The sequence below is a fragment of the Passer domesticus genome, chromosome 3, assembly GCF_036417665.1.
Source record: "Passer domesticus isolate bPasDom1 chromosome 3, bPasDom1.hap1, whole genome shotgun sequence".
In the NCBI taxonomy this organism is placed as follows: Eukaryota; Metazoa; Chordata; class Aves; order Passeriformes; family Passeridae; genus Passer; species Passer domesticus.
Genome location: NC_087476.1, coordinates 27,369,920 through 27,392,563, shown reverse-complemented (window position 1 = coordinate 27,392,563; position 22,644 = coordinate 27,369,920). Strand labels below are relative to the sequence as shown.

The 22,644-nt window shown below is 37.9% G+C and overlaps 1 protein-coding gene across 5 annotated transcripts in view; it reads left to right on the top strand.

Moving 5' to 3' along the window:
- The window catches only part of EYS (eyes shut homolog), a 797,842-nt gene that overhangs the window by 285,703 nt on the left and 489,495 nt on the right, over window positions 1-22,644 (top strand). For all 5 annotated transcript variants that reach the window (XM_064412283.1, XM_064412282.1, XM_064412281.1 and 2 more), the window contains 4 exons: window positions 18,206-18,328; window positions 19,479-19,592; window positions 20,757-20,870; window positions 21,312-21,425. In XM_064412283.1, coding sequence (XP_064268353.1) covers window positions 18,206-18,328; window positions 19,479-19,592; window positions 20,757-20,870; window positions 21,312-21,425 — 465 coding nt within the window. The remainder of the gene's footprint in view (window positions 1-18,205; window positions 18,329-19,478; window positions 19,593-20,756; window positions 20,871-21,311; window positions 21,426-22,644) is intronic.

Below are 22,644 nucleotides of genomic sequence, written 5' to 3'. Positions count from 1 at the left end.
CATCTGTAAAGACGGTTAGAGCTTTGAGAGGTGTCCTACTTTGGACTAATTTTGGAGTCAGATGAAATGTCACGTCACGATTAAAAAGCTTATGTTTTGGGATATGTACTGAAATTTGGCCTGTATAGCTATCTAAGGCATACTGGAGACTCTCATTGGTCTGGAGCAAATGTTCCAGATCCCCAGTGGTCATTGGCAAATATATGCATGTGAACTTACACCCTGCAAGGGAACGGAGGCGAGTTCTAGCCTTTTTTATTAAATGTGCCATAATTTCTTGGAAGGTGGTAATGGTTTTTGTGGGTTGGTTATTTGTAAAGATCCACTCCAGGATTAGTAGAGGGTCTCGAAGTTGAGTGTCCCATTGGAAAATCAGTCCATAGAACCAAGGTGCTTTTCCCAGAATGACGAACTGGAAAGGCAGGCTGGGCTCAAAGCGATGGGCTTTGCGTGAAGACAGGGCTTCCTGGACCTTGGTGATGGCATCTCGGGCCTCTGGTGTTAGAGTGCATGGAGAGTCCAGATTCTCCTTGCCCCGGAGAAGGCTGAACAGTGGAGCGAGGTCCTCTGTTGTAATTCCTAGCAGTGGACGTACCCAGTTGATGGATCCGCACAGACTGTGTAAGACTCTCAGGGTTTTTGGGTCGTCTCGGATGGCGAGCTGCTGGGGTACGATGGTCCGTTCCCGGATCTGGAGTCCAAGGTAAGTCCATGGATTGGTGTACTGTATCTTGTCCTCACGGATCTCAAATCCTGCCTTTTCTATGGTTTCAATAGTCCTTTTAACCGCTTTGTCCAAGTACGTTTTTTCTGGTGCACAGACCAGGATATCGTCCATATAGTGATGGATGATCGCACCTGGGAATAGGTCCCGAACAGGAGACAGGATGTGAGCAACATACCACTGGCATATACTTGGACTGCACTTTAGTCCTTGTGGAAGAAAACGCCAATGATATCTCTTGAGTGGAGCCTCTCTGTTAAGAGAGGGAACGGAGAAGGCAAACCGTGGAGCGTCCTGGGGATGCAGCGGGATGCTGAAGAAACAGTCTTTAATATCAATGATAGCAAGTGTCCAGTCTCTAGGCAGCATCGATGGTGAGGGCAGGCCAGGCTGAAGGGGACCCATGTCCTCGATGACCTCGTTGATTTTTCGAAGATCGTGGAGGAGCTTCCACCTGTCCGTTCCAGGCTTTTGTAGTACGAAGACTGGAGAATTCCAAGGGCTGGTGGTCTCTACGATGTGGTCTTTGGCGAGCTGTTCATCCACAAGGGCGTGTAGTGCGCGCAGTTTGACTTTAGAGAGGGGCCACTGCTCGATCCAGATCGGGTCATGGCATTTCCAGGTGAGACGAGGAGTGTCTGGCAGTGCGCGCTCCTCAGTGGCCCCAATTAGAAATCCGGACTGGGAATACGTAGGGAGGCTCCCCACTGACATAAAATGTCCCGTCCATACAAGGTGATGGGGGCCCTTACCACAAATGGGCGGATGGTTGCCAACTTGCCTTCAGGCCCTTCGACGAGGATGTTGTTCTTGCTCCGCATGGAAACTGTAGCTCCACCGATCCCTGTGATCATGCCTGCCACAGGTTGTAGCTCCCAGTGTGCTGGCCATTCTGAGCGGGCGATGATGGTCACGTCTGCACCGGTGTCCAGCATCCCTGGTAGGTGGAACTTCTCTCCTCTGCAGGTAAGACCGCACTCGATGACAGGCTTACTCGGTCCCACAACTTGTATCCACATTGCTGTGGGGTTGAGAGGAAGCTGTTCCCTGTGATTCTTAGGGAGTAGAAAGGCCTGTGCAAATGGGGTACCCTTTGGAAGAAAATATGGTAAGTCTGTGCAGTACACCTGGACAAAGATTTCTTGTCCCGGGTGCACTGTTTGTACTTCTGGAACAACAAATATTTCCTTTGGGCTATGGAGAGAATCACCTATAATTAGGATGTTAGAAGGACCTCCTTTTGGTCCACGTTTGCCTGTGGGAACACGATAAACATTGTTATTTTTAAAGTCAATGGACAGTGCAGTTACCAGCTGACGGCGCGTTCCCTTTGGTATTGCTCCGTGTGTTGGATCCTCCTCATGTGGTCTGGAATCTCCTGGGATGGTGCGTGACTGGGTCTGGGTGGCCTTTGATTTGGTGTCCTTGCGTGGGGCCCCACCACGCTCCGATGGAAGTTTCCCGGATGCGGCTGATAGTACTGCTGATTCTGGGGCCTTTGGTGGAAATTGCGAGGGTGCCTGGGAGGTGACCTCTCTGGACAGTCCTTTATAAAATGTCCAAAATCTCCGCAGTGGTAGCAGCGGACCTGATCTTTAGAAGCTATTACTGCATATGCACTAGAAACTCCTTCTGCAACACCCTTAGTAACTGCTTGTGCCACTGTATCTTCAGTGGACAGGTGGCGTGTGCAGCTTTCCAGCATTTGCTCTATGGTAGGTTCTGTGTCTATGGGTAAGGCTCTCAGAATTGCTTTACATTTTTCATTTGCATTACTCATGGCAAGTTTACACAACAGTTCTTTTCTTGCCTCTGCGCTCTCTATTTGTTTTTCCAGAGCATCCTTAATTCTATCCACAAATTTGATAAAGCTTTCATCTATTCCTTGTTTGATAGTAGAAAAATGTTGGGTAGGGGTGGAATCATCTGGGGTGAGAAGTAAGGAGGTTTTTGCTGCTATAGCCACGTCTTGTAATGTTGCCTTAGGTAAAGTATCAGCTTGGTCAGAGGGTTTCTGCAAATCCCCTTCACCAGCCAGCTGTTCGAGTGTAAAATTTGGCTTATCAGCATCTGCAGCATAGTTATCTGATAATGTTTTTAATTGCTTTTTCCAATGCCTTTCCCAAAGCATGTACTCGGCGGGAGAAAGGAGGCACTGGGCAATATTTTTAATATCGTGGGGTACCAGAACATGTGCTGAGAACGTAGCTTCTAGGAAATTTCTAAAAATATGTGAACTTCTACCATGTTCTGTGGCTGTATTTCTTAATTGCACAAGTTCTTTATTTGTAATAGGTTCCCATGTCTTTCTATTAGTGGCACCTCCTTTTTTCCCCTTCTTATATTCTACTGGAAAGGCAGTAATTCTCTGAGCTAATTGCCAGTCCCCTGCCTGTGTGGCTTCCATTTTTATTTTTGCCCAAGGATCTACATATTCTATTTCCAAATCAGAATCGCTGTCACTGCTGTCATCAGATGACGGCAAGTGAGGGCTAGCAGGTCGTGCCTTATGTTTCTTATGGCTGGCTGGAGCTGCATTTGGCAGAGGTGCCTGTGGCTGGACCGGGTATAAGGCAGCACATGGCAGGACGTGGCTACACGTGGCACATGGCGGGGTGGCCGTGCAATGCGTGATACAGCATGCACAGGACTGGGGGGCGTGGGGAGGGGGGGCAGAACTGAGGGAAGTCTGGGGGGTCCCGACCGGGGGCTGCGGAGCGTGGGTATGGGGTTGCGCAGCGAGGGTATGGGGGCAGGGGGGGTGCGGGATGTAGGAGGCGGCGGGATTGAGGGAGGGTGCGGCGGGCACGATTCCGGCGGCAGGCAAAAGCGCGGTGGTGGGGGGGGGGCGCGGGTACGCAGGCGGGCTGATCCCCTGCCGCAGCAGGGATGATGCCGGGGGCAGGGAAAGACGCGATGGTAGCGGGGGGGGGCGAGGGCGGGGGAGGGGGCGGGCGCGGCAGGGAGAGGAGGGACGGCAAGGGGGGTGGGGGTGGCCCCAGTAGGGTCGGGGGGAGCAGGGGGAGGGGTGGGGTTTGGGTCAGTCCCGGCGGGAACTGGCGCAGATGCTCTCGGAGATAACGCAGAGCAAGGAGGCGCGCAGGATGTGGCTCCCGAGGGGAAGGCGGGGGGGAAGAGGGGGTGGGCGGGGGCCGTGGGCGCCCTGGGGTCGGGGGGTTGCGGCGCAGATGGCGGGACACTAGGACCCAGCGAAGTGCTGGAATCCAGGGTGGAGGGGGTGTTATCTCCTCCATTAGCATTTGAAATAGGCGCTTCTGTTAAGTGAGATAAGAACTTTTCGTTTCGTTCGACAGAAGTTAGCCCTGAGGTTAAAATCTTTTTGTTAGTTTTTTCTACAGCTTTAGTGATAGCGTGAAACATAGGTAAAAACTGGGTTACAGAAAAGTCTTGGTTAGTTTGAAACTTATATATCGTGGTCCCAATTGTATCCCAAAAGGAGTCTAAGGTAATAGTCTGTGTATTAGTATCTGGGAAGTGGCAGAGAATCCATTTTATAAAACGTTTCAGGTTAGTTTTTGAAAGGTTACCTTTAGAAAAAGAAAAGTTGTTAGAAGATAGGATTTCTAGGATTAGGGAATATAAATCTCTCTCGTTCTGGGATCGTTTACTAAGCTTTGATCCCATGTTTCAGTTCCCGCCAGCAGAAAAAAGAGAAAAAAAAGAAAAAACCCAAAAAAAAGGACCCAAGGAAAAAATATTTTTTGCGCGCAAGAGAGGCTGTGTTAAACTTACACTTTTTCAGCCTGTTGTGGGTCAAAGTTCTGCTGGGGGTCGTCTGCTCGTCAGCCTCCGCGGACACTCGCGTGCCCAGGTATCGGGGTGCGGGTCGGCTGACCTCCTGTCCAGGAGAGTCCTGCTAAAACGGAGAGCTTCTCCTTCCAGGATCTCTGGCGAGCGGAGGCAGTGACAATTTCACGAAGAAATGCTGCTCCTCTGAAATGCCAGGTCCGGCATTCAGTTCCGCGGCCAGGCTATCATGGCGGTTCAGATGTCGGCCCAGGGGCCCCTCGCTGTTCGGGCGTCGGCTATGTTCGGGGCGCCAGCTATGGCCCCCAGGGCAGAAGCCCAGCGGGGAGGCCGGTTGTCCAGGATAGCTCAACGAGGGTCCAGGATCGCCCAGCGGGGGGTTCAGGCAGCCCAGGCAGCTATAGTGATTTGCAGTCAGCTCTTTAGTGATTTCAGCTCTTTTAGCTCGCCTGGGGCCGTCACCCTGGGTATCGCCGCAGCAGACGCAGAGAGAGAGAGGGAAGCGCTGTGTGGGTTCCGCAGGGTTCTTTTATTGGGGTCTCCGCGAAGGTTCCATTGACAGCTCTCCTCTGCTGAACCGGGCAGAGCTAGGGGTTTTTATACCTTATAGGGGGATTGAAAACTGTCCAATAGTAAGGGTCAGGGGAAAAGTGACCTATGAATATACAGAGAGATAACAGGGTCCGAAAGGCGGAAGAGAGGGGCTTCTAAAAACCTTAGTCATGCTGACTTTGGTATTTCCTAGCTCAGGCTTCTGACCGCCAGGGCCTTGCAGGCCTTGTGCCTGCTACAAACTACTAGTAGATTACAGCATAAGAGAAAACAGTGCACTATATCAAGGGACCGACATTAAAAATAAAGAAAGATATAGTATTGATTAGGAGTTGAATGTGACTTACTGAAATGACAGTAATGTGCACAGATTTCTTCACTTAATCCCGAGGGAGTAACAGTGAAGCATCCCTACTCATGGGAGAAACTCCACACAGTTTCAGAAAAATGTACAGGCTTTGTGAAAGTTTGATGCTGCTTTTATAGTCATAAAAAGAGGTATCAAAAGGTCAGTCAAAATCGGATTTATTGTCCCAGATATCACTTAAACATTAAGATATTAATTGGCAGCTGGGAGATGCCAGACCAGCGTTAACCCCATGGCACCAAAATAACTCACTACAAGACAGCTTTTCCTACTTGAGTTACCTGACTGGTTAACAAACTGATAAATTCTTGTGGGGGGTGAGTAGCCCTGCTACAGACTTGTGGAACTGCATCTGAATTACTGATTCTAAGTTTTGCATTCTCTGCTAAAAGAAGGACATTTCCTTACTGAGGCAAGTCTAGCAAAGGACCATGAAAATGGAGAACATGATATAGAAGGAGACGCTGAAGTAATTGGACCTGTTCACACTGAAGAAAAGGCTAAGACAATTTATTGGAGTTTACTACTACCTCCTGGAAGGATACAGAGAAGACAGAAGAAGGTTTTTCTTGCAGGTTAAAATTCTCTCAGGACAAGAGTCAATGGACACAAGTCAAAATGCAGGAAAATGCAACATTAAGGCAAAAAAAAACCCAAAACCAAACAAAAACACTATGGAAGTGGTTAACTACTGGAACATATTTTCTGGAAAGTTTGTGGTATCCCCATCTATAGAATCATTTTTATCATATTTGAATACTGACAGGACAGTTCCCTTAGCTGCCTGATCTAGCTAGGATTACTGTGAGGGAGTATTAGACTAGCTGGCCTCAAGACATCATTTCCAACTCAAGTTCTCCTGTGATTCTATTATTAAATAAGGGATCTTAGCCCAGTTTTACTACATAAATACAATTCTTTAAGGTGAATTTGAATTGAACTAATGATACCTACGCAAAGTCTTTAAGACTGTAAGCATTTTGAGCAGATCTAAAAAAGTTCTGCATATTCTTAATGATAAAACATTACATTTTATCAAGTTTGTGGCTGAAAAGAATAAAACTGTTTGTTTATATGAAATGTTTTTCCAAAACCAGATTTTTATGAGTATTCAAGAATTTATCAACTATCACTTTTTTCCTGAATATTAATTTTTTATTTCACTAGGAAATGGTTACCTGTGTATATTGAATTTAGAAAAGAGGGGAAACAAAGTTAAAAACAAGGGCTATATTTTATGACAACAGCAGTATGTCTTCTGGAAACCATGTCTTGAAATGGTCAAGTAGAGAAGAACAGTTTGAGAAAGAAGTGAGGAACCGCTTTCTAAAATATATAAGGTGTTTACGGGCCACATTTTTGTGATATTTATGGAAATTTTAACCTACAAGGTGCTGTATTTTTTACAAAATATTCAGAAAGGCAGCAAAAGTCCTCAATGGAATGTAGCAAGATCCTTACAGAAATGTGAAGACTGTTTAAGTTTGTAGAAGACAAGCATGAGGGAATCTTAGAAACATAAAGAACTTTAAACAGTTGACATTGCACTTCTCTATTTGTTACCACAGAATGGGATATAACTAGAGAATTTATTTGGAAGTTTTGGTAAAGGATTAGACAAGTTCACAACCAAAATATCTGTAAGTCAATACTGAAGAATCCTTTGACTTTTAAAACACCGGAATATTTGGAAGTTTCAAAAGGAACAGGCAGCTAGAAGTTACTAAACTAATAATCTTTCCATAAATAGTCTCCCTTCCTTCTATTCTCAGACAGTTGTAGGCTGGATGCAACATTTTTTCTCTTTTAGAAAACATTACATCTTCTACACAATTTCTTTCCCATTCCTATTTGTGCATCAGTGATGTATTATTCCTGCTATACTTAATTGAATACGTAAATATTTATTTCTTTTTTTTTTTTTTAATGGGATTACTGGATGATTAGCATGATTACTAAAGGAGACTGATTTTGAAGCAGAAAATCCTATAAGAAGATGGATTCAACCTAAAATAAATTTTTGTTCAACTTAATACACTGAATCAAAGGAGCAGTACTTCTGATTAAGAGTAAACATGCACACAGAGAAATTGTAAATCAAATTCTTCCTTTTCAGAAGGTGTTGCTGTTATTAAAGTTTAGTGTACCATGAAATAAGACTGTACTTTCTTTCAAACCTTTCTGGCAACCCTTGTTATGAAGTAGATGCTTATACTTGAAAGTTTTTACGCAAGGAAGAGACCTTAGAAAAACTATTGCATGCTGTGACTCAAAAAATAAAGTGAATCATCAAAATTACAGATGAAGAAAGCTTACAAAATCATTCAATTCTTCACATTGCTGCTGCACAATGATCCTTAACACAGAATTTGTTATGATATTTTTTGATTTGATTTCAAAGTTTCTTGATCAGAAAGTGCAGCATTTTTCACATGAAGCTCTTGCTCTGCTTGCCAAGACAACTGCCTGATGCGTAGCTTAAAATTCCAATTCTCTATTTCTTGCTCCAAGTCACAATTCAATTCTGCAACTTGTAAATCATGTTTCTCTTCTACCTAACTTGTACTGGGATAGAATTCTTTCTAAACAATTCCATCTAATCACCTGTAGAAAGGTTTTTCAGTAGACTGACACAGAAGATACTTTGAGTATTCATATAGCAAATAGCACAAAATTGCTTGTAGCAGTAGTTAATTGACTACTAGTCAATATTATAGGGAAACAGAGGCCAATATATTTGTATTATGTTGTCTCTTTTGCAAAGTCTTAATACTGAGAATTCTGTACACAGTCACATCCATGACATTTGTGTTGGCTCTTCATCCAGGATGAAGGCTGAGGCCACCTAAAGTCAGAGATATTGGAGAGCAGAGGTTATGTGGATGGGTCTCCAGGACCTGCCATTTTTGCTGCTCCTTGTAAAAGCAGTATCTGGAAACAGTGAGTGACAGGGAACATTATTAGGGGTCCTCCCCAAGAGTTTTTCCTTACGTTTATAGCTCCTCCATAAACTAGTAGTTTTTACTCTGATAGTTGTGAAATGTTAAATATATTTTAATATCCCAGTAATTCTTCTGTGGTTTTAAGACTCTTAGTGAATTAAGATTTTTTTAATAAAGATATTCCTAAGCATATCCAAGCATTTTTCATCACTGAAGGTAGGATTGTTTACTTAATTTTTTTTCATGGAGCCTTTTATAATATTAGTAAAAACTTCAGCTAGGTAATTTATGAATAAATTGTTACACATAATGTAAAAAAGTTAAACTTTTTTACATTATGCGTAACAATTTATTCATAAATTACCTAGCTGAAAAAGGCAGCAATTCTAAAATTGGCACAAGTTGGGAGTTCCCTTTTATAAAGAAAAAGAATTCAGAAGTATTCTATAGCATTTTCAATATTAGGAAGTAGGGAAAAAAAAGCATTGAAGGCCATTCTTTGTTTTTTCCCTCTGGAAAAAAGCCCCTGATCTTCTCATTATCAGAAGAGAAAGACTGGATAATACACAGGAAAATTAATGTTTAATGGGTATTTCCCCCAAACTAAGAATTTATTGGATCTACATACAGGGTTGGGTTGAGACAGAAATAATCCACTTCAGAGAAGTTACAGTCCCGTGTTTTAGATTTATGCCCAAAGCCATGTTGCTAGCTCAGGAATGTTTTTGCTGTTGCTGACCAGTGCTTGCACAGCATCATGGCCATCTCAGTTTCTCATTTTGCCCTGACAGTGAGTAGGCTGGAGTGGAAAAACATCGCAGAGTGTACAGAGCTGGGACAGCTGACACCAAAGGACCAAGGAGATATTCTATTCCAAATGCAATAATATAGTCAGCCATAAAATCTTGGAAAGAGTTTTCTAAAGTAGCTGTTGCTAGAGACAATATGGCCATTGGGAGGAGGTGAAGAGTGCCTTTGCATTACTTGGTGTATTTTTTTTTTGGTTTTTTTTTTTTTTTCCACTAATTTGTCTTTTACGTGAATCACTAGTTTTCTCACTTTTTCCTTTCTAATTGTCTATGTAAATCAAACTTCAAGATATACATGCCTGTTTCTACTTTCACGATTTTCACAAGAAAAGCAAGAGGACAGTGCAGAAAAGTCTTAAGTTTCCTCACTTGCAATTATTATACTTTTGGATTAACTTGCCATGCATGTTTGAAGTTGTAATGCTAACCTTAATATACATGTTTCATGCAGACAAAAGTCTTTGAGATTTATGTGAACAAAAATGCTGCTGGAAAAGTGCATAATAGCTCATTCCTCTAGGGGAGATGTAATTGCTTTGTGTATTCAAAGTGTGCACTATGATGTAATACTGACTGTGCATTCTGTAATACACTGGCATTTGTACTTTCTTTCTATTTGTCCAAAATGCTCCTAGAAGCACAGTAAGATTCAAAATTTTAAACCTAATCTTTATTATCTGTTAGAAATTAGACATAAAGGTATTAGGAGAAAATGAATCTCTGCAATTTCTACTTCAGTGAGATTTCATTATATTACTCTTATAGAAATAAGCATTTAGTGAGTTTTTGTATGGAAAGATTGAAATATATAAAAGGTTGGTAAATTAAAAAGATGTAAAACAAGATAGAATTATTTTTTAAAAAATCTTGAACTAGATATACCTTTAATTACAGTTTTAAAATGAAAATAATTAAATGAAGAAAGAAGAAGAAATTTCACAAAATGACTCTGAAAACAATTAATTATACATTAACACATACTATGTATATATACTTGCACCCAAGTGTAGCAGAAGGAAAAGGTGGAATCCAAAAGTATCATAGGAAGGAGGAAAGGACAAATGAGAAGAGCAACACCCTTTGAAAAGCTCATTAAAAAGTCTCTTATAACATTTTGCTATTAAGGCAGCCTGTTACGAAGAAAGAGAAAGCAAATTTGGTGAAGGGATCACATGGAAAATTTCTTGATATTCTAAAAAGATACCTTATTAAGTGTAATAGCTTCATAAAGAAAGTTTCTTTTTTTATAATTCAAATTTTCCACCTGTTTTTCTATTTTGCAGTATAGCGCTTCATGCCAGTGGTAAAAAAAATTTTCCTGTAATAGAACAAGTAAAAATTGTCAACTTCCTCTCATTTTTTAAAAAAATATGCTGTCATGTATGAGGCTAAAAATACAGGGAAGAAAATTGATTAATAGCTCATTTGTAATGTCAATTCAATCCACCAACCCTAGCAGATGACTTAAAAATTTGACATTTTTCTGATAAAAACAACACTATTTATTTCAAAAGTGTCTAATAAGACATTGAGTTACTGCTACCAAAAGCAGACACAAAAGCGTGATGTCTTGAGGAACACTGTAATAACCCATTACAAATCTCCCAGGTCAGGAAATATCTCTATGACAGCCTTTAGCTTGAATCTATTTATTTCTAAAAGTACTGTAATGGCAGTAACAGGATGGAACGGAATGATTATGACACTAACCAGCTATTTTAAAGACCTGTTAAAACCATCATAGCTCTATTTCACAATTCACCAATGTTACATTGTTTTATAAAGGATTTCATTTGCCAATTGTGACTAATTTTTAATTTTCTGCTTCTTATGTTTTGGTATCTCTTTTTTTTTTTTTTTAATACATTTTTGGAATATGTTCCCATGGTTAAGCACCTCTCGGTTGTAGAAAGAGCCCATTCAAATCACTTTTAATAAGAAATTAATAATATTTACAATTATGTAATCTCTGGCTCCTCTCTACCTTTTTCCATTTCTGACATTAGAAATGCAGATCATATTTGTTTTCAGACATCACATTCCAGAAAACTGCTAAAAAGTTTGGTCAATAGGCTTAAAATCATACATTTCATGGATTACTTAATGTGATAATCAAATTATTGTCTTTTCCTGATATTAGTATGCTACGCCTATTAATATATTTTTTATATTTGATGTAAATGTTTAAAAATTGTTCATTCCAAAACATCTATTTCTGAAAAGGAGATAATTAATAGGTTATTTGTCTACATGTCTAAATACATTCAAATTTCTAATAAAGGATCGAAAGGTTTTCAAATTATGATCTGTTATGTTGTTTGGCCATCTCTGATTTTTAAAAAAAAAGTAATAATTCAGAAGTGTAATTTTATAGCCAAAACTGAAACACTCTTTATTCTACTGCAATAAAGAAATATTAACAGTCTTTATTTTGGATATTATTTATTCTTTTTCTTTGAAGTTTCCACTCATTTAATTCTTTATCTATGTTTTTATTCTGTCTTTATGCTTCTCTACCCTTCTCTAAAATAATTTCCTTCTCTGACAACTCACTTTCCAAGAAATCTTCTGATCCTACAATGTACTGAAAAATAATTAGTATTTGTTCAGTTCTCATAATCTATTTCTCTACTTGCATCAATAAGGAGTAACAATATTACATAAAATTTTCAGCAATTAAGAAAATTGCCCTACTAGACCTTCAGCAAATTCCACTGCTGTTGCTTTATGTGGTTTAATCACCATTTTTTTCCTTTACTTACCTGTTACTAAAATCAATTACTTTCCCCCCCCCAACTTTTCTAGTGCCATATGGTGTTCTAATCAGATGAAAAATGAAGGATCATATCTGGATTTCATATTATTTTTAAATTTTACAAAAGGCAGACTAGAAAATATATGGTCAATGACAGGAAATGTCTATGTACCTTGCCTCTGTCAAACAGATTGCTTATCAGCAAATTCTAAGAAGTAGTTCCACACCAAAATTTTGCTTGCTACTGCCTGCCAATCTTAATTCCATGAATGGCATGAACAGCAAGCCAATGTAAGTATGTTTTTATTATTATATTTGTCTTCCTAAATTCTACTTTAAAATTGTTTACAATCCTAAGGAAATTCATACCTGACTTTATGTGGCACTTGAAACCATTGTCTTTTTAATAAAGTCATTGAACTTACTTTCTGTAACAAATTAATTGTTATTAGGAATAGATAATTCATCATATTGAACTGAAGAGCTCTTTATTTAATCCACCGTTGTATTACACAATGCAGGGTCAGCTCATCCTCTTATCTCCTCATTCTTGACACACAAAATCTGAAAGCATGGATTGCCTTGGAGATCTAACTGAGGAAGAATAGCAACATTGCCCACTGCATGTGCTGATTTCATTGGGAGCTTTGTATTTCACTGAACTTTTTACAGAGATGTTAAACTGAAAATCTGTGTAATTCAGAAGTTAGGTAATTCATATTAATGATGACTATTTTTGTTTATATTTTTGTCATTGCTTTTGTTTGTTGGGTTTTTTCCTTTCTGATCTACTAGCAGCAATCAGAAAAAAAAATTCTAATTCAAAACCTCAATTCTAACTGTCATAAACTATTTCAATTAAGCAATTTCGAACTCTCATTTTTCATTTTCCATAAGGGAATTGTAAATACCACAGGATTTGCATATTAATTACAGGAAGATGTTATATAGGACAGGGTAATAAATTATCTATTCCTAATAACAATCAAATTATGTTATGCAATATGTATCACCTTCTCAGCAGATGTTGACATCATCACAAAAGAAGCAGCAAACATTGACAACTTCTCAGTCCTCATTGGAAAATGAAAATTCATAACAGATATTATTTCATAAAGTTTTCATTTTTTTTCTACTCTTGAAGTTATTTTATGCTGCAGGTGGAAAGCATCATTAGGTGCTGTCTTAATGCATCATACCACAAAATTATAGAATAGCCTGACACATTTCAAACCAGCAAGCACAGTTAGAATAAAAACTTATTCTGTGTTTTCTTAGTGTAAATAAGAGAGATTCTGAGACTGCCTGCTGTGGTACAGTAATCAAACTTCTGTTGTAATAGCTGTAAGTCTTGTGTATTACTGTAAAATGTGTAGAGTATGTCTCTGTTTTTCCTTAATCCTTTTTCTCTAGTTCTAACCTATGTTTTAGAGGAACTAACAAAATATTCTTACAGTATTAGAAGATGTATCTAGCCATTGTGTCCCTTTGCATAGGCTAAAGGACTTTCTTTTTAAAAGAAAAACACTGCAGAGCAATAGTTCTGCTACACCTTCTCAGTTAAGTGTGTGGCTTAAGGTCCAGCTTGTCTAAAAGCAGTAGAAATGGTCACTGAAGTCAAGTAGCTAAAAGAGACATGGTGCACTCATGAGCCTTCATTGGGAGAAAGAAATTTTAGATGGGGGAGAATGAAGAGAGAAAAAAATTACAGAAAGGTCAGATTTACTCCTTTTGAAAGAATTTTGATGAGAAGTTCTGTTCTGCTGGTTGGCACTATATTCAAGAATAGATGAAGAACCTTTGAAAAGCAATAGTCTGAACACATCAAGTGATCTCAGCCATTCCTCATATGGCTTCCCTTCAAGATCCTTCACCATCTTTGTTGCCCTCCTTTGGACACTCTTATATTGTGTCACCCAAAATTGCACATGGAACTTGAGGTGAGGCTGCCCAAGTGCAGAGCAGAGCAGGACAATCCCCTCCCTTGCCCAGCTGGAGATGCTGTGTCTGATGCCCTCCCAGCATAGGCTTGACCCTGGCTGCCAGAGCGCTGCTGGCTCATGTTCAATTTTCTGTCAGCCAAGACCCTTTCCACAGCGTTGCTTTCCAGTACTTCATTCCCCAGTCTGTACATTCATCCAGGATTGCTCTGACCCAGATGCAGAATCCACCACTTTCCCTGGTTGAATTTCATGTGGTTGGTGATTGTCCAGTACTCTAATTTTTCTGTCTTTTTGCAGGGACTCTCTTCCTTTGAGGGAGTCAAGAGTTTCTCCCAGTTTAGTATTATTGGCAAAATTAGTATACCTTTAAGTGCTGTGTCCAAGTAATGTATGAAGATGTTGAAGACCACAGGGCCGAGGATGGAGCCCTGAGGAACCCCACCAGTGACAGGTCACCAGTCTGGTGTCACCCCATTCACTATAATCCTTTGCACCCAACTCCTGAGCCAGTTCCTCACCCACCACATGATATGTTTATCCAGCTATATGCTGGACATTTTGTCCAGCAGGATTCTGTGAGAAACAGTATCAAAAGCTTTGCAGAAATCCAGAAATATTACACCAATTGGCTTTGCTTGATCAACAGTGGGTTGCCTTGTCCTAAAAGGAAATCATGTTTGATAAGCAGGACTTTCCCCTCATGAAGCGGTGACCAATACTGTGCTGTTTTTCGGGTGTTTTTCTATAACTCCGGAATAATCTTCTTAATGATTTTATCAGTTACAGAAGAACCTAGTGTGTTCAAATGAAAATGTATACTGTAAAATCTCTTTGTTTGGCTACAGCTTCAACTGTGCTATTTAGAAAGGATTCAGAGCAATTTCAGAGCTGTGGCTTGTGGTTAGGCCAAGTTACATAAAGGTAGAAAAGAGCAGAAGTGAAGTACAGAACTGTCAGGTCTAACTTGAATTATTGAAAAAAGTACTGGAGAAAATGTGAAGTTGAACTATTTATAAGCACCTGAAGCCAACAAAAATATGACAGTCCCTACGTAACATGATCCACCATGGCCCTCCATGGGCTGCAGGGGCACAGCTGCCTCACCATGGGCTGCTCCAGGGGCTGCAGGGGAATCTCAGCTCTGGTACCTGGAGCTCCTCCTGCCCCTCCTTCTGCACTGACCTTGGTGTCTGCAGAGCTGTTCCTCTCATTCTTACCCCGTTTTTCCCTGGCCACAATTACCTCTGCACAATCAGATTTTTCCTCCTTAAATATGATAGCAGAAGGATTACTGCCATTTGCTGATGGCTTTGGCCTTGGCCAGCAGGGGGTCTGTCCTGGAGGTATCTGGCCTTGCCTCTGTCAGACGTGGGAGAAGCTTCTGGAAAATACTCAGAGAAGCCAACCCTGTAAACGCCCACCCTGCTACCAAAACCTGGCCAAGCAAACACAATACACATGACAAGCTGATGATTCTTCAACTTTATTACCCTTTATTTTGTTCAACACAGTTATTATTAATTGCGTGTTTCTTACAATTTTTAAATTTTTTATAATTTTTTGACGAGTACAATTTTTATATTTTAAATTCCAGAGGACCCAAGCACAAGCAGAATTTCACTATGAGAGGTGTTGAATGACAAAAACAATTGCAACCACTCTATCCCAAAAATCAAGTGAATGGAATGGTTTTATATCTAATTATTATTGCATTCAGTACAAATAAGGAGAAATTGGCAACCCATTATGAAAGAATCCTATTATGGAAGAATCCTAATGACAATGAAAATGTTGTTGAGGTTTTACATGAATATATTAAATTCTAGCATCTTTCTTTCTTTCTTTCTTTCTTTCTTTCTTTCTTTCTTTCTTTCTTTCTTTCTTTCTTTCTTTCTTTCTTTCTTTCTTTCTTTCTTTCTTTCTTTCTTTCTTTCTTTCTTTCTTTCTTTCTTTCTTTCTTTCTTTCTTTCTTTCTTTCTTTCTTTTTCTGTTTAAGCTTTTCTTAGATGTAATTTCAACAGCAACCATAAAACTTTTTCCCCAGAAGTACTATTTGTTCAATTAGAGTGAATGAATGCACATCAAATCCTGCTGGCTCTGACAATAACCCTTAATGTGAGGTTTCACTTAATAGTTTCAGATGTACCTGCCATCCAGAATATAAGGAGCCATGTAGTGAAATTGCCATAAATCACTGTGTGGCTGGACTATGTCAGAATGGATCACAATTCAGTGATCTCCCTGGAGAGTTTAAGTGTCACAGCCTGACTAGTAAAAATCACTTTTGTCATGAGGCATTTGGGTTTGTCAAAAAGAAATGTCTCAAGAATGTAAATGTGGCATTAAAAAAAAATTAAATACTCTGTTGCTAAATTTTTCTTACCTAAACTTATGAAGTATCTTTTGGATATGTGTAACAGAAAAAAAAATCAAAATGTACTAATTTCTTTCTGTAGGAAATGTTAAGTATTGTTAAGTACTGCAACTGAATTTGTTTTGATGAGAAACCTATTACATAATCAGATGTATAATATTAAAATTGAGCCCTGAAACCACTACTCTTTGTTCTTCAACTTAGTATAGTGACTTTTTAAGTAGATCAGATTGCTTAAAGCCCAATAATACATGCTGTAGTACTTCAATAACTAATTCAAAACATAGAAATAAAAGGATACATAGGTTAAGACCTTTATTTCAAAACTATAAAATTATGAATAATAATTTTTATTTCATCAAGGAAAAAAAAACTGTTGGCTTTTCTATATTAATTATCGATTTTTTGATGAAAGTCACACATGCAACAACTATAGATAAATCTGTGTATAGCTGTTGCCATCATTGATCAACGTTTTCATTTTATATCTTTATCATAATTTTTTATATTAGGTTTATGTAGTACTTCATTATGCAGATGTTAAGAGCTGTTTACAAAGGCAAAAATGAGAGACTTAAATTTTTAATGGCAATCAACAAAGAAGAAAATTTCAGCTGTGCAAGAATGTTGCACAGCTGGTGTTTAGGATGGAATTGAAACATAGCTTAAAGTCACTTTTCTGCATCTACTGATATAGAAACGAAAATGACTGAATGTGTAGGGCAGTTTTAATATGCATTGCCTTGTATTTATGCCTCAAAGGGTTGTTCAACAAGCCAGAATTTGCAAATTGCAGCATGTTCCAGCAATTTACCCTGATGGCCAGAAGCTGCTCTCTTCTTTCATGTAACAAGATGTTCAAAAGTTAAAAAATCTACCAGATCAGGAGCTCTTCAGTCATGCCTTAAGAACACGGCTTCCATTTCCTCTAGTTTGAAGACTATGTCCATGCAGTACTGAACTTCTTAAATTTTGTAATTCTAGTCAACTGCACTTAATAAACACTATTAAAACTAGATTTTGTTTAGTTTTGAAAGTTATCATGGCATAGAGTAGGAATGTAGATTTATTTGAACACCTTTGGCCAAAGAGTCTTCCTCTCTGTCTAAAAATTTGACTAACACAATGTCAGGTATGAGGAATTTCAATGGTACACTGGAATCTGTCATAGCAATACCAATGCTGCTGAAGCATGGCATTGCTTTATAAATATATTTTTAAATTAAATGTGAAGTTCAGATCTTCAGACAGACTTGGTATCTAAGTTTGCAAGACACTAGAATTCATTATATTTAACTCACTGAACCAAATCTCTGGTTTAAGTCTTTAATGGCTGCTCATGGTGCAATTGTTAAATTATAATAAATTGGTCTAGTCTGTTTTGATCTTTTTTGCACTAAAAATATTTAGAAAATTTTAAGTGCTCAGCTAATAGGAGACCAGAAAACTATGCTTCTTATGCTTTAGCTCACCAAGTTTTTATGACCAAACCACAATGTCTAAAATTTGAAACTTTTTGTTTATATTCAGCATTTTGATACTAGCTCCACACACATGGATTGATTTTTCAACTGCTTTATATCACTTAGTTAAATATATTCATGTGGTTTGAAAAAAAATCAGTCCAACAAAGAATATTTTCTTGCAACTATTTATTGTGTATGTTCAAAAAGAAAAGTTCTGTCATCAACGAAAATTATGATTTCCTTGATGCCCATTGTATGTTGAAGGGTTTCTATTAGAATTTGAAGTACACCTTTATCATTGACTTTATCATTATAAGTTTGTTCCATTTAGAGTTGTTTCAGTATGAAACTGAAACTTTCAATGAAATTGCAATATTTTACCCTATCCTAAATAAGATTTTAAAACATAAGAAAAGAACACATTTAATTGGTCTATCACTTGTCTGTTTTCTCAGATTAAATGTAATAAATTTCCTAACTCTTCTGTTACTCTATTTTTCAACAGGTTTTACTGGTGACTTATGTGAAGCTAATGTTGCTGCCTGCCTGTCACAACCATGTGGATCCTCCAGCATCTGTAAAGATATTGTGGGTGGCTATCTTTGTTTCTGTGCACCTGGCTTTATAGGTGAGTTCATAGAAATGCTGTTAAACAAGTTTCAGTCAGTCCTATACCAGAGAACAGAAGTTTGTCCAAAAGTAGCAATAGATAATTTAGCAGTGTGTCTCTGATTCAGGCAGAAACAACTTTTGTTTCCTGGCACACAAAAGTACTTGGCTGCGTAAAAGTATTCAGCTGTAAAAATTACTGACTACAAGGGACTATTTCCACTCCAATTACTCTTTATACTATTTTAGACATGGTGTCTGTCATACACTGATGTGGTTTGAACTCCCAGCCATATGCAAGTTGGCCTTAATTTATCTCCTTTGTGCTCTCTGTAATAATAAGGCTGCAGTAACAAGGGTCTCAACTGCCAAACATACATCCAAGATCCTGGGGAGGTTTAACTGTTCATGTTTGCATCTACCCTGCAGACCATTGTCATTACACTGATTAGATTAAAATTAGTTTGTCAGCATACTGACATACTGACAGGGTATTTTCAGATGACAGTGTAAAAGAAAAAAATCTTTCTAGATACACATGCAGGCATTTTTGATCAACTATATGGTGAAATAATCAAGGGCAGTAGGAATTCCCAGTGGCAGATCAGCTGTGCTACCCAGATCCACCCTGTCTAACTCCAAGGATGTTGAGAGGGCTCCAAAAGCAGGAATAAGAGGACACTGAAATCTTCCTCAATAGTCAAGGAGGACACCAGAGGAGACAAGGAGATAACCAGAAAAATTGAGATTTTAAGAAGATTGCATACCTCTTAACTTGCTGCTCTGATCTTTAAAACAAACCCATAAATTAATAAATTAATGAAAAAATAATATAATAGAGAAAAATTACATAATTTTAATTTTTTTCTTGGAAACCATATTTACATTTGTGATATTTTACGAAAACTCAAGGCTTTCTTGCCCTTAAATTCTGAAAATACTCAAGTTTTTGAGTACATTTGTAAGGACTCTATAAAATATTTGTGGAACATTATATTCTTCTTTGTTTCCTTTAATCAACAAGAAATGAATTCCCCAAAGGCAATTTATGGCTCATTGTTAAAAGCTCCCTGTACCTAAGCTCAGTTATTTCATTTTGTTGTTGCTGCCTGCACTGATGATTCGCCAGCAGTCTGTTCTAATGAAATGAATCCTCCACTTGTTTCCAGGCCATAACTGTGAGATTGAAGTGGATGAGTGTCTTAGTGACCCTTGTCACAATGGAGCTACTTGTGTTGATCAACTGAATGCCTTCAGTTGCATTTGTCAGGATGGATTTGAAGGTAAAAAAATAAATTCCACAGAATGATAACTTTGTAAATCTACTCAGAGTTTTACACCATTTTTTTTAACGTATCAGATAAAATGCGTGTATTCACATATGGGTGTCATCTGAAGTCATAAACATATCAGTTAGAAGTATATTTTGACTAAATTACCCATTTTGTTTTCATGATAGCATGAAATTAGGTATTTTCTGCTAACAGGTGTCTTGGCTGTTGAAAATGGAACTGTGGGGTTCAGTGAATTCTGAAAATAGGAGATACTTTTTTTCTGCAAGATTTTAAAATATTCTGAAGCTTTAATGTTCTCGAATTGAGAAAAAAATCCAATTGTGTGGTAAAGGTTTTGGTTTTGTCATATTTGTACAATTTATATGAAAAATTTAATAGCTTTGATAAGTGGGTGCATTAATAGCTGCAGCTATGATTTCAGCTTAGATCAGGAATTTAAAGTGTATCCATTTTCCTTTTAAAGCATAATTTTTTAAACATCATGGATATTTAATAATTTAAATACAAATCAATCCATAATTAAGATGTCTCAGTGCAAAATAGTACATTTTTACCACTCATCTATTCAGAAGAATTATCACTTGCATTTTTATTTCTTTAAATGCTTTTAACTTCCCAAATCATGCAATTGATGCAATTTTTCAATGATTCTTCAAATGATAAAGAATTTGGTTCACTGAAAAATATTAGCAATTAAGTATTTTTATATTTGATACTTATGTGGGTTTTTTATAGTCTACATTGAAATAAATTTTCTTCTTGTCTATAATGGATTTCTTTTTCATGGTTTTTTGGGAGTACAAATTTTGCCTTATCATGAACATAAGAAGTATTTCCTCTCACACCACTGCAATGCTGTCTATTATACTTATTGTAATTTGGTTTCTGTTCTTCTCTGTTTATATAAAAAGAAATCTTTCTGCTTTAAGTCTTAGTAAACTGATTACTGTACTTTAATATTTTTGAAAAATTAGTGAACAAATTAATCATTCAGAAGATGAACATCTGTCATAAACACCTGGATCTGACTATAAAAAGGGTGTCAAATAGATTCTGCTATGTGAGTTATATTTAGTTGAAATAAATGTCAGTCTTTACCTAAAGGTGCCATGGAATAACTTTTTCCCCCTTTCCTTGATTCTATATTCATAGGTACAGCTTGTGAAGCAAATATAAATGAATGTCAGTCTTCTCCATGTCTTCATAATTCATCATGTGCAGACCTTATTGGTGGCTATAAATGTATCTGTCTACCTGGTTTTACTGGTGAGTTGTTTTCATAGTAAACTTTTTTTTTTTTCACAGCCAGTAATCCATTAAGACATTATTGACTAATTTGCTCGTGCTTTATTGTCATTTCTCTTTATCTGCCCTGATCTAATGCTTAATTTGCATTCCAACTAACTGGAACACTGACTGCATCTGTAAACTACATAGCACAATATAAATTAGTCTGCATTTAAAAAGGCCTTCAAAGCTTGCACACCTAAGGAAGACTAGTTACCAGTTAGCAACTCAGAAAGAAGCTGGTGTGCATTTGTGGATATAAGAACAAAATGGATGCTGAAATTAGTAGTGTGGCTCTTTTTTTGGCTAATGTGTATTAACTTATCTTCACAAGTTAATTGAGATTTTTGTGGTGCAAATGAATTAGAAATTGACACCTGATTTTTTTAGTAAGTGTTCAAAACTTTCGTCTTTTCAAAGGTGCAAGATGTGAAACAGATATAGATGAGTGTGCTTCATTTCCCTGCAAGAATGGAGCCACCTGCATTGACCAACCTGGCAATTATTTCTGCCAATGTGTGGATCCTTTTAAAGGTAATGAACACCAAGGGAGAGGGGAAAACAAACATAATTAACTTTAGAAGGCATTTCTATCACTTGTTTAAATGCTTTTCAGTGTTCCTATAGCATTAATAGTCTTTCACTTCCCCAAACAAAGCTTTTAAAGTGACTGGCCATACATATGCCTTCAGCTGCAACTAAGGTGGAGGGAACATTGTTTGTACATCTGGTAGGTGCTAGGTGTGTTTCTTTATTAAACAAAATTGATACTTTAAAATCAGTTTGTTAACAGAATAGAATTGCTTACACAGGTAATAGTAGGTACATACCCATTAAGCTGCCATCACAAAGATTGGTTGATTTTCTACACAGTTTTCTCTCTAATTCTATTGGCATTCTCTACATTATTTTATCATTTTGAGAAAAAAATTTATAGCTATCTTGGAATCCAGAAACTGTGTGATTATTTCTCTTGATACTTTTAAAAGAAATACAGTTAAATTGCAAAGGTTATTGTGACATTTTTTTGCATAAATTTTGGGGTTAAATTTTAAACACTTACTGCTAAAATAATTTAAAGAAACAAATTTTGTGGTGAGCAAATATAGTTCAAGTGATAGTCTCAATTAAAAGCACCTATTGATTTGTAAATTAAATATAAACACATTTTGCCTCCAGCAGTTCAATATAATGATACTTGCTTAGGATTCCAGAATAACCATTAAAAGGCAATTTTCCTGGTATGTTGAGACAGCAGGACTTTTCCCCTTTGGGGAAGATGGTTGAATAGAATTCATTATTCATGAGCTCATGAAAAACCACTCATATTTGTTCTTATTATTTTAATTAATGGTCAAAATTTAGTTTGTCATTTTTGTTAGTTTTAATTTATGTTCTACTGAATAAAATCCGGTACAATAACAAGTAAATGACTAGTGCAGTATCAGAATTGCCTCTGTGCAGGAAGATGTAAAATAATTTTCAATACATGGTTAGAAAAACTAGTCTCTTGAGTACATCTTGCAAAAGGAACCAGCTTTCCAGCAGATTTTGGTATTCATTTAGATATTTAAGTAAGTAATTAAAAATTCAGAAAGTCAACCTTTCTGTAGTCATCCTTCAAGAGACTAGCAGTGTCTCATATGCTTTATGGAAAAGGTAAGCCCTGCTGGCAAGACTCATAAAATGTAACTGAGATCCTCTGAGAACATTATAGGAGGAAGTAGTTAATGGCCTGCTGTGCCACTGAGAC